The sequence below is a fragment of the Neodiprion virginianus genome, chromosome 1, assembly GCF_021901495.1.
Source record: "Neodiprion virginianus isolate iyNeoVirg1 chromosome 1, iyNeoVirg1.1, whole genome shotgun sequence".
In the NCBI taxonomy this organism is placed as follows: Eukaryota; Metazoa; Arthropoda; class Insecta; order Hymenoptera; family Diprionidae; genus Neodiprion; species Neodiprion virginianus.
The window spans coordinates 29,361,724-29,389,360 of NC_060877.1; the positions used below are offsets into that span (position 1 = coordinate 29,361,724).

Below are 27,637 nucleotides of genomic sequence, written 5' to 3' on the forward strand. Positions count from 1 at the left end.
TATTTTATGGTTCCGGCCCATACCCTCCGTAAACTGTCGTACCGTACTCTGCAGGAGACCGGCTCTGAGCTCTGCCGCGTAGGAGGTCATCAGAGCGACCATTGAGTTATGTACTCGCCGTTCGACCGCTCTGAGTATGTCCATCATCCTGGCGGTTGTTAGAAAAATTCACCGTGAACCCGGTGATCGCCCTCGAGTAGCTCGTAAAACCGTAAAGTTCGTTAAGACATCGCGCTTAAGCACGGTGCGGGCTTAACCCGCTGGATGAACCGAGGATAATACTCGTACACTGAGAAAAGATTTTATTCGCTGTTAACAAACGTGTATTTTAATATAGCAAAATAAATGTTTCGTTATTGTTATCAAATTTTAGTTGAGCCAAGTAATGATCGATAGAAATTTGTTAACAGTTAACGAATCACATTTGGCGCGGTTAAAACTTGACAATAATAACGAAACAATTATTTTCCCATGTCGAAATATACCTTCGCTAACAACAGATGAACTCTTTTCTTACTCCAACAGAGGCGAGGATAACTTTGGTCCGAGATTGGAGAACAACGGTGTCGAGTAGTAGGAACGGAGTGAAATCTTCCAACTTCTGTATCACATCGGCGGATCAGCCATTGAACCCTGCTCGACGTTTGCTTCGCCCTTTCTCTGTAGACGGTCATACGTGTATACCCAGCGAATTTGGATCGGTTAAAAAGGGCAAAAATCGCGACGTTTAACGTGGCCGAAAGTGCGTGTCGTGCGATACACGCGTGACGCAGCCTCCGGGTGGGAAGGAGAAGGCGACGCTGCCGGAGGATCCTCTTCGGCGTTCCAGGAGGAACCAGGAAGGGAATGGGATAGAAGAAGAAGAAGAAGCGGTGGGAGGGACCAAGAGGGGTTGCACAATGTCGGCGGGATCGGACTCCGTGGTGCAGCAGCGCGCCCTCCTCTCCGAGAAAGCTACCGCGTTGCGTTTCCACGCACAGTCGAACTCCCTCGCCTCTCGAGGCCGGACGCCACGATGCCGCCACTTCTGATCGGGCTCGTACTTGTTGTGGCTCGGATGGACAAGGCCGAGGGTGAGTCGCCTCTTGACAGCCCCCGACCCTTTGGCCAAGGGAAAGCCTCGCGCGCCGAGGAGTTCGATCGGACCGGCGTTCTCCAGCCGGACAGTCAGATCACCGCCACCCTTCGCCCCGGGACCAACTCAGAGTAAGTCGAACCTTCATTATTTTATTCGCGTGCTTCGTCCTGGCCTCGCCAAGTCCTGTTTTTCCCCTCTCGTACGATGGACACGGTCACTTCCAATGATTAATCGTAAAGTCGTAGCTATAGATACTCTACGATCTGACAGTTACAAAAGTAGTTTCTCCGAAATTATATACGTCAGTGTGACAGAGTGTTTTTGAACTATCAAAGTTTTGAGTGTACTATTCACACAATTCAACGTCCTAGAACCGAGATTTAGAATAATTTTAAGCTTATTCGGATCGGTTGAAGAGTAAATTCTTTACTGAAATCAAAATCTGTCATCAATTAGTTGGATCTATTGATGATAAAAACGACCACTGAGCCAACTCGAGAATAGCATCACCTGCATGTGTTGGTCATAATTTTATTTTGCAGCAAAAGTTCTAGGCCTCCTCTTTGCGAAAGTCTGCAACAGTGAACATGTTTTCAGAAATACTTCCGCTGCGCAGAAGATTTTTCTCAAATTTTACGTGTTTCTAAAAGCAATGGAATCTCTAGAATAAGCATACCGCGAGCATAAACTTCGAGTCGCTTATTAGGAATTGTTATTCAGTTCCCTATCACGCTCGTTATGCTGTTGATATTTTTCGAAACTACCGTGTAGTCAGTTCCTTGCGGTTACTTACCGTGTAGCGTAACATTCGATAACGCTGCTGACAGTTCTATAACATACAGTTTGTGAACATTTCTAAAGCGATTATACTGCGGAAGTTTTCACGAGCCTGGTTAAAATTGGCATCATTAGTTCTGAGATTGAATTCTGAAACGGTGTTCAATGCTATCCCCTCGGAATCTGAGACAACTGAGACATATTAAACCCTGTATCAAATATGTAAATGCCCGAGGAAGTGCTTTTCCAGTACATGTAAACGCAGTTTGACTCAACGATGCAAATTGTTGTCCAGATTACGGTTTTTTTTTTTTCTTTTTAAATTAAATGATATTCTTTTGAATCAATAATACATTTTTACGCCATATTTGGGCTTTTCAAAAAATTCTTTCTCCATCCGTGGAAACAATAATAATCGTTAAGACGGGTCAGTAAAAATGTAAAAAAAATTCCGGTTATCCGCACCGTTGATCGTATTCCAATACAAGGAAAGGCATTTTTGTCGCTGGAATTGGGTATAATTGGAGGACGATTAAAAACTCTCAGACTTTGAGGTAACGATTGACGTATGAAACGAAGATTAGAAATGCTTCCTCCGGCGGTGGTGTCCTGCCAGCGATTCCATCGTCGGTCACCTGGAGCGCGTCCCGACGCTGAAAAGAGGGTCGGGCGTTGCGTCGTGGCGAGAACCCACGTGCACCAAACGGCGCGTCCTGTCGCGACGTCACGGCTAATAAAATCTCGCTATCAGATGGGTTTCCAGGGAAGTCGTCGGTCCCCCTCGCGGTGCATACCAGAATTGATTCGAGGTTTGTGCAAAGCCGGTGCCCGATTTAGACCGGGGGTCGCGCGCGCGACCCCAGACGCCGCGACGCCGGCATTGTGCCCCGACGCTAATTTTACAATAGCTCGGTGACTGGCAAGCACGTGCAGCGAGCGGCGTCCCGACGCCCGCCACCGACGCTGCCGTTCAGCATCGGCGGCACGCTTATTGCTGCACCGTTACTGCATTTGCCTCTGCCATTCGCGGTCCCCCTGCAGCCTTATTGCTGCACTTCTCTCTTTAATCTCCGGCTAGCTCTTTTCTGCGGAGAGCCAACCTCTTTAGACAGTCATGGCAGACGAGGTAAAAAAACGTCCCGCGCGTTTAACTGGGCCATGGTGTATGCACCTATATATAAAATGTACATATTTCAGCGCGATTTTCTCGTCTTCGCTCCACGTAGCTCGACACTCCATTTCTTACCCCGTTCCGCACCTCTTTCTCGTCACATCTCGCACTGCAAGGCTCCTCGAATTTCGATCGTCGAAACGGTCGAGGTTGGGTGACTCGTGGTCGTTTTTCAATGTTAGAAATGATCGAAATCAATTTCAAAAATTTCCATTAGCGACGCTTAAGCATCACTGCTGGGTAAAATACTTCCACAGATCCATTTAAAATAAGAAGTAAAAAATGCTTTTAAAAATATAATTTAACTGAGTCGATGTAAATTGTTACTTTAAAAATGTTTAAAATATTAAATGCAAAATGCCATTTGTATTTTAAATATTACCCAGCAGTGTAAGGCATGATCAACATGTCACCGATATGTTGAAAAGAAAAGCATCGAAAAAGGTCTGTACACAGTCTTATGTTATAAATAATAATATTTCAACTAACTTTACGCGTAGAACGTGTAATTTACGACGTGAGGTAAAGCAACACATCATGCGTGTGTAAAAATAACAGAATCGTTGCGTACATAGTATTCTTTGTAACGTAACATCGTTTCATTCAACATTACTGTTCCGTCTTTCGAACTTTTATTAATCCGTACTAAAACCAGTCGCAAATTGATTTGGACAGTTGACATTCCACTGCGCATATCCTGACTAAGTATCCGTGTGCCGAATATTTCCCAATTCCACAATTAAAGCCCTCTGTCTTGCAATGTGGCGTCACTTGGAAGGCGTCTGTAGGTCTGCTATTAAGTAGCAAAGAAATGGCACAGACATTGTATACGTAACGAGACACGTGCAAATGCGGGTGGCTTTGATGTTGATAGAAAATGAGCATGTGAAACCTGGCCAAGCTTGAGATTAATTTATGACCCATTCCGAGTGAACACAGGTCTGAAAATGCGACTATTGCGTGCGTTTTGCCGGTTTAAAGACGTGAAATTCTCACTCCGCAAGGAACGTACGGATATACGATACCGTGTCCGACGTCCTCAAGCACAACTGCTCGAAAGTCAATGTTACATGCGTTTATGCAAAATCGCCTGCATGCGTACGTCCCGTCGCAGTTGACTCACATTTCACCTTTACTGCAACACCTCGAGTGACTCAAGGTTCGCTTCCCTTCCCTCTCTGCGCCTGCTCCCGAAGCTGAACTATTCGATTAAATGATTTCAGGTTCTACTACCTGATTCATCACGAAGGGACGCCCTTTACGCTGCTGGTCAGCCCGTGCAGCGGCCCGATATCCTGGACGGTCAGCTACGTCCGTCCGCCAGAAAACGAGTCGGATGCTGACGAAGGGAAGAGTGAGTAATCTCATTTTTTATTTCTTTTAATATCGCTGACCCATGTTTTTTGAGACGCAGGTCCGGATGACTTTCGGTTTTTTGGTAACAGAGCGAGGCGCATTGGGAACCCCTAAATAACGTTATATATTTTCGCGAAAGAGATTTACTACCGTTTGTCACATGGTGCAGAGTTTCTTTAAGCTGTCATGTTGCTCTGAATTTATTCGTTCGAGATGTTCAATTTATGGGCTTCCCGCCCGACGTAGAAAACTTCAAATTCCGTTTGTACCGTGCCTTGAATAAGGAGCCTCGGGTCAAACTGTATTTACCGTTGTTGATGAAATTTAAGTACTATTTTCCTTCAATATTTTCCCTACCATTATACCTACACCGATTCTATCGTTGGAGAGAACGGTCTCGTACAAATATTCAGTGCCCAAACTGTATCTCGCCTCTAGATTTATTGAGCGAAAATTGTTTCGTCGTACCACGGGGAAAATGTGACAAGTGAAGACTCGCGACAAACGGGAGTTGCGAGTCTATCCCTAGGCCGGCATAGAACGCGAGACGTTCAGCAATAAATCCCTTCTTCAAAGAGCCAACGAAACTCAAGTTTCTAGCGGCAAAACCCGTAACGTACCGCACTCCTGGAATGCGCTAACAAGCAGTTTTCTGACCGAACACCGGAGACAGAGCATATTGCCAAGGCGAATAGCCATATACGCGTCATAAGTACACACGTACGTTGCATGTCAGCCAGATCCTCGTGTCTCCTAGCAAACTCGCTGCATCTTCCTATTTTTCATCCGTCTCACCGCGGATGGAGAGAAATATCTATATTCGTATTTGATTTATATTCGCTTTTTTTGCTTTTTCTTTCCACGAAGTACATAATTTTAGATTAGTCCGGGGTACTGGGATCGAAGCAGACTAGCTTGATGTTCGATTATGTATTTCCCAAATCGGTACTATCGATAACACGCATAACTATCTGACACGCAATATTCATGCAAGTTTGCCCCCATTCTGTGTCGTCTATCTACGTCTATCCGTGTATTAGGAGGCATATACAGTGCGATGTACAAGCTTGAGATCAGTGCCAGATACTGAATTCGATCAATTTTTAACCATGTACATCGAATATCAAGCTCATAAGTTCTGATATCTTTATTTTACTCATCGTCCTCAAACATATTATGAATGTGTTATACAAAAAACTCCGGTGAGCCAATGCCGGAAGTAATCGTGAATCATTTTGGGACAATAGTCTGTCGCATGAACGTTACTATGACTGACAATGAGAATGCTCCACTTTGTGACTAGAGCGATGGCCAGTGACGAAGCTCGTGCCGGGTTCTCCGTTGTTCACCTACGCCGGAGTCGAGGCGCGAAATTTCTCAATGACGAGGGCACAGGAGGGCGTTTACCGCTTCGAGATAAGATCAACGACGACGTCAAACGGCAGCGCGGAGCGTCGGGGCGTCGACACGGTCCGTCTCTACGCCACGACGGAGATTCTGGAGCACCAATCCATCCTCGAGTTCGGGAACGGTGGCACGGGACACCGTCGTCATCTCCTGCGGTTCCAGCAGCGACGGAGCAAACGACGTCTCGGAGTCTCGTGGAGCTGGAGGTAATAACGGTCCTGTACCCGGTTGACCCCCACAGTGTACGAGAAACTGTAAGAAACCGTAAGAAACAGAGGAGGAAGCCGTGAGAAACCCAGAGAAACCATAGGTCGATCAATCAATCGATTCGTCTACCGGCGTCAATATATTTCACTTCTTACCTTCTTACCGCTGCTCTCGTGCAGCAAGCAGCTGCACTTGCAGCAAAAGCGGTTAGTTTTCTTTATTTTTCGCTTCATCGCCGCGCTGACCGACGACTGATATCGAACTACGCTCCTTTCCACTTCGTTCTACCGGTTAATAATGTTATTACCGATCTTGCCTAATCGATATTCCATCGGTATTTCACATTTCCGATCAAATTTAATACCAAGCTGTTATTCTATTTTTCGTTTCTCCATTCAAGCATCTGGAAGAAATACTGAATTCGTTTGAAAATTACATGTTACAAATAGATAATCCACGAAGTTCGTTTTCAACTCACGGTATTTATCAAATACACCGAAACGAGAACCTGTAAACAGTTTGTACGAAGCCTTCTTTGCCTTGGTATCCTTAGTGAAATATACAGATCTGACGATCAGCTGATTACTTTATTCGGCGCCGTGATCCTCTGCCACGTAAACATGGTGGATCCCAGTAAACATAGCGGTACAATACCTACACAGTTTCAATGAAAGTGTTAAATATTCTCAGTTGCATAATATTGTCTGGCGTGGAATAAAAACGTCAAGACGATTCACTTCGATGAAAGGAAAAGGAGAAAACGAACAAATAACAAAGTAAACCTTGAAACTGTCGCTGAAGAAGTAGTTTCGAAATGCTGTCGAAAATAAAATATCTCCATCGGTTTCACGGTAATTATTTTCAACCGTGAGAGCCGATTGACGCGGTGTCGTTTTCCCGGATCACGAAATGCGCAAGTAGTTCAGCCGTTAGCGGTCAGACCGGTAAGTGAAAACAGTCCGTGGTTGCCGAAGCACACGGTGCATATAACGCGGCGTCGCTTTGCCCGCCGATTCCGTGATTGAATATACGTCGGTGTTGCGCGTGCGGGTGGCCCCGGGCTGGCGGCGGTGAACGGCTGTCGAGTATTCAGTTAACACCGGGTAAAGTAAATATTGACGTGAGAATACGTGCTCAAAGTCTGCAACAACGACACTTCTCTTGACTTACAGTCGGCCCGTTACCAATCTGACTGAATACTGCCTTGCCGTGACATCTGGGCAGCGCAGACCCCCGGCGACGTTGTGCGCCGCGCAAAACTTACTCCAGTCAACCTCGGCTTGGCCCCTAGACAAGACTCAGACTTCCGGACATCAACGGCGACGTCCCATTCCCGAGGGCCTTCACTGCCCCAGGGAACCCAGGCTGACCCTTAACGGAATGAGGTTCAACACCACTTACCATTTCGCACTCTACGCGGTTCGTATTATGTCATATCTTGTAAAGATCTATATGGGTGCCGACAGGTAAATATAAACGACATTAGCATTATCGAGCGCGTGAGGAAGCGTTGCATTGTATTTTATACGTTATTGAAACGGAGATAAGAATTGCGAAAATTTCAACTCCTCGAAAGAGGATTTTAAATTACATCGGACGTTGGAGTGAATCGGTTATAACGATCGATTATACTGGATCAAATGCCATTTTCAATTAATTATACACGAAGCCTACAATTCGTGATGCTTTTTGTCTATTCTGGAAGTTTTTGAATTCTTTACCCCTCTGTGTGCATTTGAATACATTCAGATCTTTGAGTTATCCATGGTTACGGAAATCCTCAGTAAAGACTGTCAAAACCGAACGATTAATAATATTCACTGCAAAACCCTAGGTGTAAATTCTTTTCCCTGCTGCTTCACAAAGTTTCTCGAGATCATTCGAAAAAGGAGAATTGCATCAAGCCCCTGAAATATCTCGATATTGAACGCAGGTGAGTAGGACGAACAACGTGTCGCGCCGAGTAACCGTGGAGAGTCACAAGTTCCGTCGAAACCCGACGCAGACTCTGCGCACCGGCCATCCGGAGACGACGAACCTCCGGAAGAACAGCGGACTGGTAAACTTCCAGTATCGACCGCGAAGCAACGCGGGGACCGTCTTCTTGATGCGTTCCTGCAGCGGGGGATCCTTCCGGGCCTTGCTTAAGGGGCCCGCAGGGATCATCAGAGACGAAAAGGTGACTGACAGTTTCTTCAAGCTGGTGGCAGAGCCTCTGGAGTCAGGGAAAAGATACGTCCTGAGGATATCGGTGACCCCGGAGGAACTCGAGACTGTTACGACGGTGAAGGTGATCGCACGGGAGGACGTGTCGTCCGCGAATCGGAAGGTAGAGTTGCACATTAGGTCGCTTTATTTCTGCAGAGATGAATTCATCGAGGATTAATTCTCCTTCGTGACTCCACAGGTGCCCGGAAGGAGTCGGTCACGAGAAAATCGATTCTCCAGAGGGTCTTCGTGGTCGAGGCCAAGGAAGCGGTTCAGGGTTGACCAGCGACCCATCTGCTCACTTTCGGATATCTGAGTGAGGAATAAAGTGAACGCACCTCGACACCGTCGGACGCGAACAATCGTGGCGCGTGAACGGGACGGTTGTTGAAAATTAGCACTGTACCGTAATCGCGTTACTGGCGTATCTCCAACTGCACGGCGTTGTCGTACGATTTACGAATAATCATTCGAACATTGAACTCTTGCACCGTTTGTTCGATCTATTGTTCAATATTCAACTTCCGTTGACGATTGGCAACGGTCCGACTTCTCGTTTTGCTTCTGACCGGAAATTTCGCGTATGCTTTTCGGTAAACATGTTATTGAGAAAAATAGAATGATAAACCACGTTTAAGACTGAATTTAACCTCGAATCACCAAATTCTAAAGACTGTCCGCAGGTCCCAAAAAATCTAATTTTTCTTCTCTAAATTTCTATTCTGTAAGTTTTCTCAAAACAATGCAGTTTGAGGTATGCAGGTACGGCAAAGGATCCTGCAAATATTGCGTTCTCGAGCCGTGGAATCATGCAGCTAAGCAAATCCGGTTGCATGGTTAAATGTCAAGTGTTAAGTGGATTTGCGTCGATATTACTTGAGAGACGTGAGATGTTTGCACACCGGTACGGTTCATGCTCGCCTTCCGATGAAGTATTTACTATGAAGTTTCAAGAAGCAACTGCAGTTCAACGTACTGCTCGAGGAATTACATCTTGTTCGTGTTACATTTTCATTTGCGATTCGCAATACCATAGATTGGCTCGATCATTCTGATATCACAAAATCAATCACGCTTCGCATATTTTTTCACGACGATTCAAAATCAAACCTAACTTTTACGTCACAATTATCGCATTTAGTTATCGACAAAACTGCCTACAATGACGTGCGTGGCAAAAAAAAAAAAAGGAATCAAGCTCACCAAAACGAAGTAAAATCACTGATGTGAAAAACCCGAATGTTTTTCGACAAAAAATGCGAACAGAAGAGAGGTAAAGCTTGACGAGGGTTACGCTCGAAGCTTGAATTAGCCGCATGAAAAGTTACTCGACAGTGATTTCATGCTCCCTGGGCACCGCGATCATCGCAAAAACTGAATGCAGTCTCATAGCGTTCCCCCGCCTTGTCTAGGGGGGAGTGGGACGAGAATTATCGTTTCATACAGCAAATGTTTTGTATAATATATTTAGGTAATAAAAGGTTTAAACACAGATCTGTCCGATGGCGCGTGACCGCGTGCAAACAAAGCAACAAACACCAGCCAACCAACGGCCATATGTCGGCCGTTCTGCCCTCTCGAGTCCCGTCCGCCTCCTCTGTCTGTCTCTATGTCTCCTCATCCACATAGGTGCAAACTTACGTGTACGCAAGTTACACACGTATATGTATATTCACCCACATATGTGACGCGCTTCACCTGCGTGCCTTCTCCACTCTCGATGGCCTTTACCCAGCTAATCGCTTGTCAGGTATGACAATGTCGCTGACGCGTTCGCCAGGGCGAACGAGTTTTCGTATATTACCGAAATTCCGACGCCAGGTGGGCTCAGTTCGTGATTGCTGGCCGTGCGAAATTCTCTTGTAATTTAATATACGTAGCAGGTTTGGGAAGAGCAGCTTCTGTTATCTTTAAAATTTTTGGAAATTGTAACGGGTTTAATAGTGTTGAAATTATCTTTCGATAAAATTTATTTATTCTTTGTGCATCATATCTGTTAATATTTGTCGATAAAATTAATTTATTGTCGTACTGTTAGGTTCCAAATTGATCAGTGATCTCTAACTCTTTAAACAAGCAGCCTCTGTTAGTATAAATTTTGAAAATTTTGGTGACGTTTGTTTTGTTTTTGTTTTTCCCTCGTTCTATAAAGTCACAAGTTTTTTTTCACGACGTTTTCAAATCGTATAACGGGCATTGCAATGCATATTGCAAAGTATTTAGAAACCAAACTTCTTTCCTTAAAACAATAGAACTAACTTATTTCTGAAGATTTGGAGAGACTGGCCAATTGAATCAAACTAGTGATCGACACGTGAAACTTCACACAATCGATTCAATATCCAGAAAACAATTTATACAAGTTGCATATAACTGTCACAGAAAGTTAATTAATGTAATAGACTGAAGTGAACTCTAGTATACTTGCGACGCATTGTCAGATAATATAATCATTAGAACACGATACTTCAGCTATATTTTTCTCCATTTCTCAAAATTGTAACTTATTTTACTGATTAAATTATATACTCGCGAAAATTATATTATTGCTCGCTTGAAGATAAGACGCGATGCTTGAGGATATAGACACTGTAATTTAAAATTGATGAATTTACAACGTAACCACCGCGACGACGTTGAACGACAAATTTGGCACGGAACACGTGGCAAATCACATGATATAGTACAAGAAAATACCGCTACAATTTTGAGAAAGACATTCGTAAGCCGCACCCGATTCGTTAGGGTGAATATAAATTCTCATCATTATCGCTGCAGTCTGCAGTACCATAATAAAATTCCCCAACCACAGGCCAACCACGAGTCAAAAGCCGAGAGACATTATATAGCTCGATGGAATAACGCCGCGAAGGTGTTGAAAGTAGTCTATAAATAAATTCAAACAAAGTTAACGAAGCATAAAGTTCGCCACGACCATGAACGAGTCCGACCTGTCAATGTACTCCTTCGGGGCTCGAATCGGCTACCAGATCGTAATCTGGCCCATCGTGGTCATCGGAACATTCGGAAACCTCTCCGTCCTATGGCGAGTCAGTTTTGGCATCGGTATCAATTCGCCCCTGAAGCCAATGTACCGCGGGGTGCTTTTATCCCTCGCCTTGTCGGATCTTCTGCTGCTGGCTACTTCCGGTTACAACACCTTGTCAGGCTTCATTCACCCCAACATTCTCTGGACGCTTCCGGATTGGGCGTGCTCTGTCTTACCGTGCCTCCAGACGACGGCAGCATTGTCGAGTTCCCTTGCTTTGGCAGCTATTGCTGCCGATCGGTAATAATTTTATTTTCATAATAATTCTTGTGCGTTTTAAACCATTGAGTCAATGATCTGAAGCCATAATGGACCTGGATGATAACCTTTTATTGAATCGTTCGAGGTACCGTGCTATCAAGCCAACCTACCCGCCACCTGCTGGACCAACGTGGCCGATAGTCGCTCTTCTCATCTTCTTCATCTGGGGTATTTCGATTGGTGCAACTTACCCCGTTCTCAAGCTTTACGCCACTGGCACTCTGATCGTATTGACCGACGTCTCGTACTACAGGTGTGAACTTATTTTTATTCTTCATTATTGAGAAACTAGAGTATCCAAAGAGAATTTTCTCGCAATTTAGTTTCAACAATTTTATAACGCTCATTCTATCTATCATCAATCAAAACCATTTTTCACGCTTTTCGTATTCCTGGTTTTATTTCCAAGAGTAAATAATAGTCTGTAGAAAGAAAGTGATTGAAAGCGTTACGAAAATAAAGCAGAAAGTAAAATTACTGCCAGTTTCAATGATATTTTGACCGACGACAAATACGGTTCAAACTAAATGAAAACAATTTTTACGACCGTAGGGCTTCCTTGTGCTTAACAACGGATCGGTCGAAAGCTGCGGTGACCTACGTGGCTATGTACGTTGCGATATTCCTGCCTCTGGCCATCGCCTTCCTGAGTGTTCACCTACTCCTAGCGTTGAAGATATGGAGGCGGAGAAGACGCGGCGACAAATTGAACCTGGCGACCAGCAGCGAGTCACAATTCACCGAAACATCGACCGGTTAGAGAATTCGACTTTTGAAGAGCTGAGAAATGTCGCTGCTCGAAATCCACGTTTCAGAGCCCCAAGTGTAACGAGAGTTCGATTTTTACAGCCACAACGAGTGCAACCATGACCTCACCAGTCACCCTCAGACGACCCATGTCTTCCCCACCCTTCGCACACCGGAATAAGCGAACAGTCAGGGTCGTATTGGCCTTGATCCTTGTCTTCATTGTCTGCAGATTACCGATGTGGACCTTCGCGGTTATCAAGCTTTACATCACCCTCTCGGGGAGGATCTGGTGGCACGTACAAGCCGTCGTCACTACTTTGTCGCTCTTCAACACCGCCGCTAACCCGTTTATGTACGCCTTTATCAACGAAGCGTTGTCCACTGTTGCATGGGTCAGGTCCTGTTGCACCAAAGCTGATGATGCAAATGTCACTACAGTCAACCGGGAGAAGATGAAGAGCAACATGAACAGCATTAAGGTTCCCCGAGGACCCTATTCTCCGTAAAACTTGACTGTTCTGTTTTACATTATTTGTTACCCTAAAAAATTAATCATCTACTTTTATAGCATGTATCATGTAATGGGTACTCCGAGTCACTGTTTTTTTCCAAAAATCTCACATTTTACTAGCAAAGGTCCTGATATACAAGGATAGACAGGTAGAAAAATACAAAATACACCCTTATCCTATTTCCAGAGGACTTTTATGTAGCATTATGAAGGAATACATATAATACGTTTATTGTCTTGCGGTATAGATTATAAAAACCCACTCAAGTCTTTCCTTTGCTACTAATTCTCCAGATTTTTTAACCACAAACTGAGCTGAGTGCCAAGGCAATGCACGTTGAACCTTATTCCCAAAATCTTAACCTGCCATTCCGAAGGTGATCTGGAGCGGATGGAAGGTGTTAATCTAGATTCATGGACGGACTTTAATAAATCTAAAGTAGTTCCGCCTCTAGCAGCCTAAGTAGTTTTTCTCCGGGGCTGTTCGGTGGCTCAAATTTTAAAAGCTTGGTTGCCCTGCAGAGCAAGTCCAGGCGGTCTTCCCCTGGGCACAACGATAGCTCCCTAAGGGCCACCGCTGTGTAGAGCGCAAGGCGACTGCCGTAAGGGTCCAGTACTTGGGTTGTCTGTATCACACGTCTACAAATTTCGGCCTTCTGAGGTTCCTCAGGGGGCAAAAGCTGCATCAGTGAATGGCCAACGGTCAGACAGTGCTGATGTCCGGGATGCAGTAGTACTTGCAGTCTGAAACAGAGCGAGAAACTAGGTTCTTGAATGGTGAAAAATCGAAATTCTTTTTCTTCGAAGAGCTAGTACCTGGCCTATCACGAAATTTCTGTTCAGCTGAATGAGAGGACATTCTTTACAAACTATCCTTACCTGGACAATAAATCCGCGAGAGCATGTCGACTCGCGAGCTCCATGGCACCTTCAACTTCCTCGCCGAGTCTCTCCGTCAGCTGCATCACTTCCATTGAGGTCAGAACCCCCGGGCAAGCATTACAAAACCACTCGGTCTCCGAGTCCAAGGGATCTCTGGGCAAGACAAGGCCTGGACCACATGGGCAGACTAGAGTGCCTAGATATGTTCCCAGTTCTGTGGGGTCGGCGCAACGCTGACAACGACAGGAGAAGTATTTAGTTGCGAGAAGGTGTTCGCGGCGACTCCGAGTCGCCCACAAGGCGTGAGTGTAGATGGTGCTGAGGTGCTCTCCCCTGGCGGAGGATAAACGGATGTATAATGACTGATGACTGGCAGGAAAATATTACAAACAAAAATGTAGACTCGTGGTTGTTTCCTAAACTCACTTCCGGACGGCGGTAACGGTGCGAACGGTGATACAGGGCCGGCCTTTGACGTCTATGGAGAAGCTGTGCCTCGTGTTTGCGATGCAGTTGTGCTCGAGGAGGCAGGCTGTCTCGTAGAGAGCTGCAGAACCCTCGGGTGGATTCGTCTCCAGCGCGTTGACGTCGATGAGGCCACAGACCCGGGGAAATGCGTCAGCTGCTGCCTGGTCCATTGCCAGAAACGGTGCCAAGTGTTCTCTCAGGCTGAGCATTTCATCGTGGGCTTCGGTACCGGGACCACGCGAGTCATCGTGGCATTGAAGAGCCTCCAGCAAGGCCCAACGTTTGGGACTTCGCCTCCGAAGCAGCAAAAACCGTAGAGGCAACAGGAGGTCGCATCTGAAAATTTATTTCGTATTTGACTGAATAAATTTCTTGACGTAAAAATATCTACATTTTGACTGGCAATATCACCTAGGGTGATCAGAATCAAGTTCCCTTCGCCATTAAACGCTATAAAAGTCTGCAAGAAAGTCAGCCGTACGCACCTTGGCAGTATCCTGCATTTGGCCAGGATGGCACATTCCGTTCCGTGGCGATCGTGATCCGTCAGGCCCAGGCATCGGGGACTGCAAGCGGGCCAGGTACACCCTGGACACCTACCGTGCGCCTGTCGACTTCCGCAACCAACGCAGACCCGCTCGAGAGAATGTGGTACTGGACCCCAGACCAAAGGCGGTTCGCAGACCACGAGGTCACCGGCGTCCAAGTCCCTGGCGGCCAACAAGTGCCGACCGAGTTCTCGATTTTCGCGGATCTCCCATGATCGACATGCGGTTTTGTGACGGGACCAGTCATCCTTCTGATGTTGCTTGGTGCAGTAGAATTGTGCCTTGCAATTGCTGCATCTCAGCGTTGCAAGTTTTTCACAGATCGCACAGGCACCCTCGACGTTATCAGAGCCCATCGCTGTATCTTTCGGCAGTCAACCGGACGAGGCGCGTATTTGAACGATGATAAGTATACCTGCTGTCCCATAAAAGTTATCTGCCAAATTGTGTGCCATATAATGAATGCATATTTTATCAAAGATCTATTTGATTTACGACTACCCTGTATACGACAAAAACGAGAATATTTAGAATACCTAAAACTTGGTCGTAAATTCAACAATTGTTTTGTGATCGCGAGAAATTGAGCCGAATTATGATATTATAATACTCCGGGAGATCCTCAGCTTTTGCATACTCGTACCTACTTTTATGTCTATCGAGACTGCAAAATTCATTCCACCAGCTAGTAGCAACTAACTTCGAATGTATGGGTGGTTATCAGTGCCAATGTGATCCTAGGGTGGGTTAAACAAACTTTACTGTCGTTGTTTCTCAATTCAGATGTACAATTTTTGAAAAATTGCGAAAGTGTATGTAACTAATTCTATAGTATTACGGTTACAGGAGAATACACTTTCGTTCCAATTGATAAATATTTCGTGAGTAATCATGGAATATGTTTAACTTGAGATGGCCGACCATGCAAGCCACCTTATTATTATACATCACAAAAGGAATCTGCACAAGATGGATTGGTCGATTATATCATCAACTGTTCTTCTAATGAAAATGTACGAACGAAATTCTGGCGAACAATCCAGCTACAGTTTCATATTCATTTATAATTAGACACAATGAGATGCCGGAATGACACAGTTTCGTTACGGCTCACCGATTCAGCTGAATAAACCGATGGCCTAAATTCTTACATACCAGTAAAAAGACATAAGTTTGATTTACCAAATCGAGTGAGTCCTCAATTAACGAAGAACCCGAACGCCAATCCGCCGCGAAGTACCGAACACCGTGCACAAGTGGTCTTATACCTAACGCACGTAGCGCTTTCTTCAGTGGTTAATTATAACTTGAAACAAAAATAGACTTTGAAGTACAGGCCGTCCCACCAGAAACGTCCGTCAGCTGGGATCTTGGCCTCAGTAGGCGTAGGCGTAGTGTGAATTCTTCTCGGAGAGTTGGACGACAACGTTTGATCCGTTGCCTGCAGCGTATTCGGATTGCGCGTAATCGATTCCTCTCGTGAAACTACGTCAATACGGTGCACGAAAGAATTGATTCCGGGATTATGGAAAATAGTCGAAATTTTCGGGAAAACTCTAAAGGGCCTTACTTTTTTCGTGATTTTCAAAGCATAGAATTTTTTTCGTCTCAGAATCCGTTCTTACGCCTATTGCGAATCTAATCGAACCTCACTGATTCCAGGAAAAGCGTTCGGATCGTCGTGGGAGCAACAGCTGTACAAATACGTATGGAATATGGAGAAATTCAAATCTGTATTTATTCGAATTCAGATTACACAATAGTAACAATACAATACCATACATACCATACAAAACTAAACTAACTATCTACAATAATAACAGTCGAACATAATGTTTTCTAATTGTGCTTGAAGTAATGCATATCGAGCTCCTATGTCACCAGAATCAAAATGATTATGTAGTGTTCAATCATACTTCTGCATTTCTTTTGTCAACTAATTTAATACTATGTGGCAAATTGTTAATTTACTATACACTGACACCCAAACACTTGTAATAGAATTAAGTCATGATCAATAAACAGATGTAAGTTGGGAACTAACGAATTGTGATTTTTCTGACACGCCATTAAGGAGATTCTGTGTAAATTTCTTAAGTTTCGTCTGTTACTCCTTGTCCGTTGCCGGCAGCGTGTTTGGACTGCACGCACGCGGATCCTCTGGTGACATTATATGATACAAGCGTATGGTCTATCAAAGCTGGCAGATTTGATGATCGTCAGAATTTTCGGCAAACATGAAGTAGAAATAGCGTTGATTTTGGTGTGCGCTAAAACTCTTTGGTCTAAATAACAGATTATATGACATGTTCCGAACTACTTGGAGCACCAGGAACGCATGAAACGCAACGTAATGAGCACAGGACCAACTGCAGAGAAGTATAAAAGCGAGGCGCGGCAGCGATAGAATGACGGCGGAAGATACCTGGTTTTTCGGCTGTAACTCTTGATGCGTTGATCGCGGCGTATTGGGACTGCGCCCGATCGATTTCTCTCGCCAAATCACGTCGGGATAGTTCATAGAAGTCTTCATTCCAGCACTTTTCAAAATCGCGAGAATTTTCGCCAATAATGCGAAGGGGTTAGCCTTACTTTTTTCTTGGGCAAAAAACTTTTGGTCTCGGATTCGATATAAATGACCCTCATCCGACCAATTGGACCCTCAGGAACTCAGATATCGCAGCAAAGAGAGCGTAGGACCAAAAGGAGAGAAATGGCGAGCGAAAAGGCACCTGCTGAAAAATGTCTTAAAAACAGGTTCTCGTTTTTTGCCTGTAACTTGCGTTGCGTTGATCGCAGCGTATTGAGACTGCGCCCAATCGATTTCTCTCGCAGAATCACGTCGGAATAGTCCATAGAAGACTTTATTCCAGCACTTTTCGAAATCGCGAAAATTTTCGCCAAAAATGCAAAGGGGTTAGCCTTACTTTTTTTTTGGGCAAAAAACTTTTGGTCTCAGATTCGATTTTAATGACCCTTATCCGACCAATTGGACCCTCAGGAACTCAGATATCGCAGCGAAAAGAGCGTAGGACCAACAGGAGAGAAATGGCTAGCGAAAAGGCACCTGCTGAAAAATGTCTTAAACACAGGTTCTCGTTTTCTGCCTGTAACTTGCGTTGCGTTGATCGCAGCGTATTGGGACTGCGCCCAATAGATTTCTCTCGCAAAATCACGTCGGAATAGTCCATAGAAGACTTTATTCCAGCACTTTTCAAAATCGCGAAAATTTTCGCCAAAAATGCAAAGGGGTTAGCCTTACTTTTTTTTTGGGCAAAAAACTTTTGGTCTCAGATTCGATCTAAATGACCCTCATCTGACTAATTGGACCCTCAGGAACTCAGAAATCGCAGCAAAAAGAGCGTAGGACCAACAGGAGAGAAATGGCGAGCGAAAAAGTACCTGCTGAAAATGTCGAAAATTGAGGTTCTGGTTTTTTGGCTGTAACTTTTGATGCGTTGATCGCAGCGTATTGGGACTGCGCCCAATCGATTTCTCTCGCAAAATCACGTCGGAATAGTGCAACAATTAATCATTTTCAGCACTTTTGAAAATCGCGAAAATTTTCGCCAAAAATGGAAAGGGGTTAGCCTTACTTTTTTTTTGGGCGAAAAACTTTTGGTCTCGGATTCGATATAAATGACCCTCATCCGACCAATTGGACCCTCAGGAACTCAGATATCGCAGCAAAGAGAGCGTAGGACCAAAAGGAGAGAAATGGCGAGCGAAAAGGCACCTGCTGAAAAATGTCTTGAACACAGGTTCTCGTTTTTTGCCTGTAACTTGCGTTGCGTTGATCGCAGCGTATTGAGACTGCGCCCAATCGATTTCTCTCGCAGAATCACGTCGGAATAGTCCATAGAAGACTTTATTCCAGCACTTTTCAAAATCGCGAAAATTTTCGCCAAAAATGCAAAGGGGTTAGCCTTACTTTTTTTTTGGGCAAAAAACTTTTGGTCTCAGATTCGATTTTAATGACCCTTATCCGACCAATTGGACCCTCAGGAACTCAGATATCGCAGCGAAAAGAGCGTAGGACCAACAGGAGAGAAATGGCTAGCAAAAAGGCACCTGCTGAAAAATGTCTTAAACACAGGTTCTCGTTTTCTGCCTGTAACTTGCGTTGCGTTGATCGCAGCGTATTGGGACTGCGCCCAATCGATTTCTCTCGCAAAATCACGTCGGAATAGTCCATAGAAGACTTTATTCCAGCACTTTTCAAAATCGTGAAAATTTTCGCCAAAAATGCAAAGGGGTTAGCCTTACTTTTTTTTTGGGCAAAAAACTTTTGGTCGCAGATTCGATTTTAATGACCCTTATTGGACCAAATGGACCCTCAGGAACTCAGATATCGCAGCGAAAAGAGCGTAGGACCAACAGGAGAGAAATGGCGAGCGAAAAGGCACCTGCTGAAAAATGTCTTAAACACAGGTTCTCGTTTTTTGCCTGTAACACGCGTTGCGTTGATCGCAGCGTATTGGGACTGCGCCCAATCGATTTCTCTCGCAAAATCACGTCGGAATAGTCCATAGAAGTCTTCATTCCAGCACTTTTCAAAATCGCGAAAATTTTCGCCAAAAATGCAAAGGGGTTAGCCTTACGTTTTTTTTGGGCAAAAAACTTTTGGTCTCAGATTCGATTTAAATGACCCTTATCCGACCAATTGGACCCTCAGGAACTCAGATATCGCAGCAAAAAGAGCGTAGGACGAACAGGGGAGAAATGGCGAGCGAAAAGGCACCTCCTGAAAAATGTCCTAAACACAGGTTCTCATTTTTTGCCTGTAACTTGCGTTGCGTTGATCGCAGCGTATTGGGACTGCGCCCAATCGATTTCTCTCGCAAAATCACGTCGGAATAGTCCATAGAAGACTTTATTCCAGCACTTTTCAAAATCGCGAAAATTTTCGCCAAAAATGCAAAGGGGTTAGCCTTACTTTTTTTTTTGGCAAAAAACTTTTGGTCTCAGATTCGATCTAAATGACCCTCATCTGACTAATTGGACCCTCAGGAACTCAGAAATCGCAGCAAAAAGAGCGTAGGACCAACAGGAGAGAAATGGCGAGCGAAAAAGTACCTGCTGAAAATGTCGAAAATTGAGGTTCTGGTTTTTTGGCTGTAACTTTTGATGCGTTGATCGCAGCGTATTGGGACTGCGCCCAATCGATTTCTCTCGCAAAATCACGTCGGAATAGTGCAACAATTAATCATTTTCAGCACTTTTGAAAATCGCGAAAATTTTCGCCAAAAATGGAAAGGGGTTAGCCTTACTTTTTTTTTGGGCGAAAAACTTTTGGTCTCAGATTTGATTTAAATGACCCTCATCTGACTGATTGGACCCTCAGGAACTCAGAAATCGCAGCAAAAAGAGCGTAGGACCAACAGGAGAGAAATGGCGAGCGAAAAGGCACCTCCTGAAAAATGTCTTAAACACAGGTTCTCGTTTTTTGCCTGTAACTTGCGTTGCGTTGATCGCAGCGTATTGGGACTGCGCCCAATCGATTTCTCTCGCAAAATCACGTCGGAATAGTCCATAGAAGTATTTATTCCAGCACTTTTCAAAATCGCGAAAATTTTCGCCAAAAATGCAAAGGGGTTAGCCTTACTTTTTTTTTGGGCAAAAAACTTTTGGTCGCAGATTCGATTTTAATGACCCTTATTCGACCAAATGGACCCTCAGGAACTCAGATATCGCAGCGAAAAGAGCGTAGGACCAACAGGAGAGAAATGGCGAGCGAAAAGGCACCTGCTGAAAAATGTCTTAAACACAGGTTCTCGTTTTTTGCCTGTAACACGCGTTGCGTTGATCGCAGCGTATTGGGACTGCGCCCAATCGATTTCTCTCGCAAAATCAGGTCGGAAGAGTCCATAGAAGACTTTATTCCAGCACTTTTCAAAATTGCGAAAATTTTCGCCAAAAATGCAAAGGGGTTACATTTTTTTTGGGCAAAAAACTTTTGGTCTCAGATTCGATTTAAATGACCCTTATCCGACCAATTGGACCCTCAGGAACTCAGATATCGCAGCGAAAAGAGCGTAAGACCAACAGGAGAGAAATGGCGAGCGAAATGGCACCTGCTGAAAAATGTCTTAAACACAGGTTCTCGTTTTTTGCCTGTAACTTGCGTTGCGTTGATCGCAGCGTATTGGGACTGCGCCCAATCGATTTCTCTCGCAAAATCACGTCGGAATAGTGCAACAATTAATCATTTTCAGCACTTTTGAAAATCGCGAAAATTTTCGGCAAAAATGGAAAGGGGTTAGCCTTACTTTTTTTTTGGGCGAAAAACTTTTGGTCTCAGATTTGATTTAAATGACCCTCATCTGACTAATTGGACCCTCAGGAACTCAGAAATCGCAGCAAAAAGAGCGTAGGACCAACAGGAGAGAAATGGCGAGCGAAAAGGCACCTCCTGAAAAATGTCTTAAACACAGGTTCTCGTTTTTTGCCTGTAACTTGCGTTGCGTTGATCGCAGCGTATTGGGACTGCGCCCAATCGATTTCTCTCGCAAAATCACGTCGGAATAGTCCATAGAAGTATTTATTCCAGCACTTTTCAAAATCGCGAAAATTTTCGCCAAAAATGCAAAGGGGTTAGCCTTACTTTTTTTTTGGGCAAAAAACTTTTGGTCGCAGATTCGATTTTAATGACCCTTATTCGACCAAATGGACCCTCAGGAACTCAGATATCGCAGCGAAAAGAGCGTAGGACCAACAGGAGAGAAATGGCGAGCGAAAAGGCACCTGCTGAAAAATGTCTTAAACACAGGTTCTCGTTTTTTGCCTGTGACTTGCGTTGCGTTGATCGCAGCGTATTGGGACTGCGCCCAATCGATTTCTCTCGCAAAATCACGTCGGAATAGTCCATAGAAGACTTTATTCCAGCACTTTTCAAAATCGCAAGAATCTTCGCCAAAAATGCAAAGGGGTTAGCATTACTTTTTTTTTGGGCAAAAAACTTTTGGTCTCAGATTCGATCTAAATGACCCTTATCCGACCAATTGAACCTTCAGGAACTCAGATATCGCAGCGAAAAGAGCGTAGGACCAACAGGAGAGAAATGGCGAGCGAAAAGGCACCTCCTGAAAAATGTCCTAAACACAGGTTCTCGTTTTCTGCCTGTAACTTGCGTTGCGTTGATCGCAGCGTATTGGGACTGCGCCCAATCGATTTCTCTCGCAAAATCACGTCGGAATAGTCCATAGAAGACTTTATTCCAGCACTTTTCAAAATCGCGAAAATTTTCGCCAAAAATGCAAAGGGGTTAGCCTTACTTTTTTTTTGGGCAAAAAACTTTTGGTCTCAGATTCGATCTAAATGACCCTCATCTGACTAATTGGACCCTCAGGAACTCAGAAATCGCAGCAAAAAGAGCGTAGGACCAACAGGAGAGAAATGGCGAGCGAAAAAGTACCTGCTGAAAATGTCGAAAATTGAGGTTCTGGTTTTTTGGCTGTAACTTTTGATGCGTTGATCGCAGCGTATTGGGACTGCGCCCAATCGATTTCTCCCGCAAAATCACGTCGGAATAGTGCAACAATTAATCATTTTCAGCACTTTTGAAAATCGCGAAAATTTTCGCCAAAAATGGAAAGGGGTTAGCCTTACTTTTTTTTTGGGCAAAAAACTTTTGGTCGCAGATTCGATTTTAATGACCCTTATTCGACCAAATGGACCCTCAGGAACTCAGATATCGCAGCGAAAAGAGCGTAGGACCAACAGGAGAGAAATGGCGAGCGAAAAGGCACCTCCTGAAAAATGTCTTAAACACAGGTTTTCGTTTTTTGCCTGTAACTTGCGTTGCGTTGATCGCAGCGTATTGGGACTGCGCCCAATCGATTTCTCTCGCAAAATCACGTCGGAATGGTCCATAGAAGACTTTATTCCAGCACTTTTCAGTATCGCAAGAATCTTCGCCAAAAATGCAAAGGGGTTACGTTTTTTTTGGGCAAAAAACTTTTGGTCTCAGATTCGATTTAAATGACCCTCATCCGACCAATTGGACCCTCAGGAACTCAGATATCGCAGCGAAAAGAGCGTAGGACCAACAGGAGAGAAATGGCGAGCGAAAAGGCACCTCCTGAAAAATGTCTTAAACACAGGTTTTCGTTTTTTGCCTGTAACTTGCGTTGCGTTGATCGCAGCGTATTGGGACTGCGCCCAATCGATTTCTCTCGCAAAATCACGTCGGAATAGTCCATAGAAGACTTTATTCCAGCACTTTTCAAAATCGCAAGAATCTTCGCCAAAAATGCAAAGGGGTTACGTTTTTTTTGGGCAAAAAACTTTTGGTCTCAGATTCGATCTAAATGACCCACATCTGACTAATTGGACCCTTAGGAACTCAGAAATCGCAGCAAAAAGAGCGTAGGACCAACAGGAGAGAAATGGCGAGCGAAAAAGTACCTGCTGAAAATGTCGAAAATTGAGGTTCTGGTTTTTTGGCTGTAACTTTTGATGCGTTGATCGCAGCGTATTGGGACTGCGCCCAATCGATTTCTCTCGCAAAATCACGTCGGAATAGTGCAACAATTAATCATTTTCAGCACTTTTGAAAATCGCCAAAATTTTCGCCAAAAATGGAAAGGGGTTAGCCTTACTTTTTTTTTGGGCAAAAAACTTTTGGTCGCAGATTCGATTTTAATGACCCTTATTCGACCAAATGGACCCTCAGGAACTCAGATATCGCAGCGAAAAGAGCGTAGGACCAACAGGAGAGAAATGGCGAGCGAAAAGGCACCTGCTGAAAAATGTCTTAAACACAGGTTCTCGTTTTTTGCCTGTAACTTGCGTTGCGTTGATCGCAGCGTATTGGGACTGCGCCCAATCGATTTCTCTCGCAAAATCACGTCGGAACAGTCCATAGAAGACTTTATTCCGGCACTTTTCAAAATCGCGAAAATTTTCGCCAAAAATGCAAAGGGGTTAGCCTTACGTTTTTTTTGGGCAAAAAACTTTTGGTCGCAGATTCGATTTTAATGACCCTTATTGGACCAAATGGACCCTCAGGAACTCAGATATCGCAGCGAAAAGAGCGTAGGACCAACAGGAGAGAAATGGCGAGCGAAAAGGCACCTGCTGAAAAATGTCTTAAACACAGGTTCTCGTTTTTTGCCTGTAACACGCGTTGCGTTGATTGCAGCGTATTGGGACTGCGCCCAATCGATTTCTCTCGCAAAATCACGTCGGAATAGTCCATAGAAGTCTTCATTCCAGCACTTTTCAAAATCGCGAAAATTTTCGCCAAAAATGCAAAGGGGTTAGCCTTACTTTTTTTTTGGGCAAAAAACTTTTGGTCTCAGATTCGATCTAAATGACCCACATCTGACTAATTGGACCCTTAGGAACTCAGAAATCGCAGCAAAAAGAGCGTAGGACCAACAGGAGAGAAATGGCGAGCGAAAAAGTACCTGCTGAAAATGTCGAAAATTGAGGTTCTGGTTTTTTGGCTGTAACTTTTAATGCGTTGATCGCAGCGTATTGGGACTGCGCCCAATCGATTTCTCTCGCAAAATCACGTCGGAATAGTGCAACAATTAATCATTTTCAGCACTTTTGAAAATCGCCAAAATTTTCGCCAAAAATGCAAAGGGGTTAGCCTTACGTTTTTTTTGGGCAAAAAACTTTTGGTTTCAGATTCGATTTGAATGACCCTCATCCGACCAATTGGACCCTCAGGAACTCAGATATCGCAGCGAAAAGAGCGTAGGACCAACAGGAGAGAAATGGCGAGCGAAAAGGCACCTGCTGAAAAATGTCTTAAACACAGGTTCTCGTTTTTTGCCTGTAACTTGCGTTGCGTTGATCGCAGCGTATTGGGACTGCGCCCAATCGATTTCTCTCGCAAAATCACGTCGGAATAGTCCATAGAAGTCCTTATTCCAGCACTTTTCAAAATCGCGAAAATTTTCGCCAAAAATGCAAAGGGGTTAGCCTTACTTTTTTTTTGGGCAAAAAACTTTTGGTCGCAGATTCGATTTTAATGACCCTTATTGGACCAAATGGACCCTCAGGAACTCAGATATCGCAGCGAAAAGAGCGTAGGACCAACAGGAGAGAAATGGCGAGCGAAAAGGCACCTGCTGAAAAATGTCTTAAACACAGGTTCTCGTTTTTTGCCTGTAACACGCGTTGCGTTGATCGCAGCGTATTGGGACTGCGCCCAATCGATTTCTCTCGCAAAATCACGTCGGAATAGTCCATAGAAGTCTTCATTCCAGCACTTTTCAAAATCGCGAAAATTTTCGCCAAAAATGCAAAGGGGTTAGCCTTACTTTTTTTTTGGGCAAAAAACTTTTGGTCTCAGATTCGATCTAAATGACCCACATCTGACTAATTGGACCCTTAGGAACTCAGAAATCGCAGCAAAAAGAGCGTAGGACCAACAGGAGAGAAATGGCGAGCGAAAAAGTACCTGCTGAAAATGTCGAAAATTGAGGTTCTGGTTTTTTGGCTGTAACTTTTGATGCGTTGATCGCAGCGTATTGGGACTGCGCCCAATCGATTTCTCTTGCAAAATCACGTCGGAATAGTGCAACAATTAATCATTTTCAGCACTTTTGAAAATCGCCAAAATTTTCGCCAAAAATGGAAAGGGGTTAGCCTTACTTTTTTTTTGGGCAAAAAACTTTTGGTCGCAGATTCGATTTTAATGACCCTTATTCGACCAAATGGACCCTCAGGAACTCAGATATCGCAGCGAAAAGAGCGTAGGACCAACAGGAGAGAAATGGCGAGCGAAAAGGCACCTGCTGAAAAATGTCTTAAACACAGGTTCTCGTTTTTTGCCTGTAACACGCGTTGCGTTGATCGCAGCGTATTGGGACTGCGCCCAATCGATTTCTCTCGCAAAATCACGTCGGAATAGTCCATAGAAGTCTTCATTCCAGCACTTTTCAAAATCGCGAAAATTTTCGCCAAAAATGCAAAGGGGTTAGCCTTACGTTTTTTTTGGGCAAAAAACTTTTGGTCTCAGATTCGATTTAAATGACCCTTATCCGACCAATTGGACCCTCAGGAACTCAGATATCGCAGCAAAAAGAGCGTAGGACGAACAGGGGAGAAATGGCGAGCGAAAAGGCACCTCCTGAAAAATGTCCTGAACACAGGTTCTCATTTTTTGCCTGTAACTTGCGTTGCGTTGATCGCAGCGTATTGGGACTGCGCCCAATCGATTTCTCTCGCAAAATCACGTCGGAATAGTCCATAGAAGACTTTATTCCAGCACTTTTTAAAATCGCGAAAATTTTCGCCAAAAATGCAAAGGGGTTAGCCTTACTTTTTTTTTGGGCAAAAAACTTTTGGTCTCAGATTCGATCTAAATGACCCTCATCTGACTAATTGGACCCTCAGGAACTCAGAAATCGCAGCAAAAAGAGCGTAGGACCAACAGGAGAGAAATGGCGAGCGAAAAAGTACCTGCTGAAAATGTCGAAAATTGAGGTTCTGGTTTTTTGGCTGTAACTTTTGATGCGTTGATCGCAGCGTATTGGGACTGCGCCCAATCGATTTCTCTCGCAAAATCACGTCGGAATAGTGCAACAATTAATCATTTTCAGCACTTTTGAAAATCGCGAAAATTTTCGCCAAAAATGGAAAGGGGTTAGCCTTACTTTTTTTTTGGGCGAAAAACTTTTGGTCTCAGATTTGATTTAAATGACCCTCATCTGACTAATTGGACCCTCAGGAACTCAGAAATCGCAGCAAAAAGAGCGTAGGACCAACAGGAGAGAAATGGCGAGCGAAAAGGCACCTCCTGAAAAATGTCTTAAACACAGGTTCTTGTTTTTTGCCTGTAACTTGCGTTGCGTTGATCGCAGCGTATTGGGACTGCGCCCAATCGATTTCTCTCGCAAAATCACGTCGGAATAGTCCATAGAAGACTTTATTCCAGCACTTTTCAAAATCGCAAGAATCTTCGCCAAAAATGCAAAGGGGTTACGTTTTTTTTGGGCAAAAAACTTTTGGTCTCAGATTCGATTTAAATGACCCTTATCCGACCAATTGGACCCTCAGGAACTCAGATATCGCAGCGAAAAGAGCGTAGGACCAACAGGAGAGAAATGGCGAGCGAAAAGGCACCTCCTGAAAAATGTCTTAAACACAGGTTTTCGTTTTTTGCCTGTAACTTGCGTTGCGTTGATCGCAGCGTATTGGGACTGCGCCCAATCGATTTCTCTCGCAAAATCACGTCGGAATAGTCCATAGAAGACTTTATTCCAGCACTTTTCAAAATCGCAAGAATCTTCGCCAAAAATGCAAAGGGGTTACGTTTTTTTTGGGCAAAAAACTTTTGGTCTCAGATTCGATTTAAATGACCCTTATCCGACCAATTGGACCCTCAGGAACTCAGATATCGCAGCGAAAAGAGCGTAGGACCAACAGGAGAGAAATGGCGAGCGAAAAGGCACCTCCTGAAAAATGTCTTAAACACAGGTTTTCGTTTTTTGCCTGTAACTTGCGTTGCGTTGATCGCAGCGTATTGGGACTGCGCCCAATCGATTTCTCTCGCAAAATCACGTCGGAATAGTCCATAGAAGTATTTATTCCAGCACTTTTCAAAATCGCGAAAATTTTCGCCAAAAATGCAAAGGGGTTAGCCTTACTTTTTTTTTGGGCAAAAAACTTTTGGTCGCAGATTCGATTTTAATGACCCGTATTCGACCAAATGGACCCTCAGGAACTCAGATATCGCAGCGAAAAGAGCGTAGGACCAACAGGAGAGAAATGGCGAGCGAAGAGGCACCTGCTGAAAAATGTCTTAAACACAGGTTCTCGTTTTTTGCCTGTGACTTGCGTTGCGTTGATCGCAGCGTATTGGGACTGCGCCCAATCGATTTCTCTCGCAAAATCACGTCGGAATAGTCCATAGAAGACTTTATTCCAGCACTTTTCAAAATCGCAAGAATCTTCGCCAAAAATGCAAAGGGGTTAGCATTACTTTTTTTTTGGGCAAAAAACTTTT

General features: G+C 44.3%; 3 protein-coding genes across 5 annotated transcripts; 2 read left to right on the forward strand and 1 right to left on the reverse strand.

Annotated features, from left to right (window-relative positions):
* The first annotated feature begins 994 nt into the window (after nt 1–994).
* Nucleotides 995–9,696, forward strand: LOC124305325 (uncharacterized). Its single transcript, XM_046764627.1, has 6 exons — nt 995–1,206; nt 4,250–4,380; nt 5,686–5,995; nt 7,169–7,415; nt 7,930–8,325; nt 8,404–9,696. Exons 1-6 carry the CDS (start codon nt 1,016–1,018, stop codon nt 8,518–8,520), a joined length of 1,392 nt encoding a protein of 463 aa, XP_046620583.1. The 5' UTR covers nt 995–1,015; the 3' UTR covers nt 8,521–9,696.
* A 355-nt stretch (nt 9,697–10,051) lies between these two features.
* LOC124303628 (galanin-like G-protein coupled receptor npr-9) lies at nt 10,052–12,824 on the forward strand. Its single transcript, XM_046761078.1, has 5 exons — nt 10,052–10,087; nt 11,017–11,493; nt 11,600–11,767; nt 12,067–12,269; nt 12,364–12,824. The coding sequence occupies exons 2-5, from the start codon at nt 11,141–11,143 to the stop codon at nt 12,768–12,770; spliced, it is 1,131 nt and encodes a 376-aa protein (XP_046617034.1). The 5' UTR covers nt 10,052–10,087; nt 11,017–11,140; the 3' UTR covers nt 12,771–12,824.
* Nucleotides 12,825–12,950: 126 nt separating this feature from the next.
* LOC124303612 (SET domain-containing protein SmydA-8-like) lies at nt 12,951–15,966 on the reverse strand. Of its 3 annotated transcripts, none has more exons than XM_046761065.1 (5): nt 15,856–15,966; nt 14,611–15,091; nt 14,084–14,461; nt 13,655–13,990; nt 12,951–13,519 (listed from the first exon to the last, which is right to left on the reverse strand). In XM_046761065.1, exons 2-5 carry the CDS (start codon nt 15,027–15,029, stop codon nt 13,210–13,212), a joined length of 1,443 nt encoding a protein of 480 aa, XP_046617021.1. In that variant the 5' UTR covers nt 15,030–15,091; nt 15,856–15,966; the 3' UTR covers nt 12,951–13,209. The 3 variants fall into 3 exon arrangements, with proteins under 3 accessions (XP_046617021.1, XP_046617011.1, XP_046617003.1); XM_046761055.1 differs by having other exon boundaries at nt 14,611–15,088; nt 15,856–15,947; XM_046761047.1 differs by having other exon boundaries at nt 14,611–15,109; nt 15,856–15,947.
* Between the last annotated feature and the right edge of the window lie 11,671 nt (nt 15,967–27,637).

Bases quoted from the DNA above. Each gene is read 5' to 3' on its own strand.
- LOC124303612 (XM_046761065.1), bottom strand. From the start codon at position 15,029: ATGGGCTCTGATAACGTCGAGGGTGCCTGTGCGATCTGTGAAAAACTT. The intron at 14,462-14,610 runs GTGCGTACGGCT...ATAAATTTTCAG, and splicing joins AAATGCAGGATACTGCCAAG to ATGCGACCTCCTGTTGCCTC. The intron at 13,991-14,083 runs GTGAGTTTAGGA...ATCCTCCGCCAG, and splicing joins ACCGTTACCGCCGTCCGGAA to GGGAGAGCACCTCAGCACCA.
- LOC124303628 (XM_046761078.1), top strand. From the start codon at position 11,141: ATGAACGAGTCCGACCTGTCAATGTACTCCTTCGGGGCTCGAATCGGC. The intron at 11,768-12,066 runs GTGTGAACTTAT...TTACGACCGTAG, and splicing joins ACCGACGTCTCGTACTACAG to GGCTTCCTTGTGCTTAACAA. The intron at 12,270-12,363 runs GTTAGAGAATTC...CGATTTTTACAG, and splicing joins ATTCACCGAAACATCGACCG to CCACAACGAGTGCAACCATG.
- LOC124305325 (XM_046764627.1), top strand. From the start codon at position 1,016: ATGCCGCCACTTCTGATCGGGCTCGTACTTGTTGTGGCTCGGATGGAC. The intron at 4,381-5,685 runs GTGAGTAATCTC...CTTTGTGACTAG, and splicing joins GGATGCTGACGAAGGGAAGA to AGCGATGGCCAGTGACGAAG. The intron at 8,326-8,403 runs GTAGAGTTGCAC...GTGACTCCACAG, and splicing joins TGTCGTCCGCGAATCGGAAG to GTGCCCGGAAGGAGTCGGTC.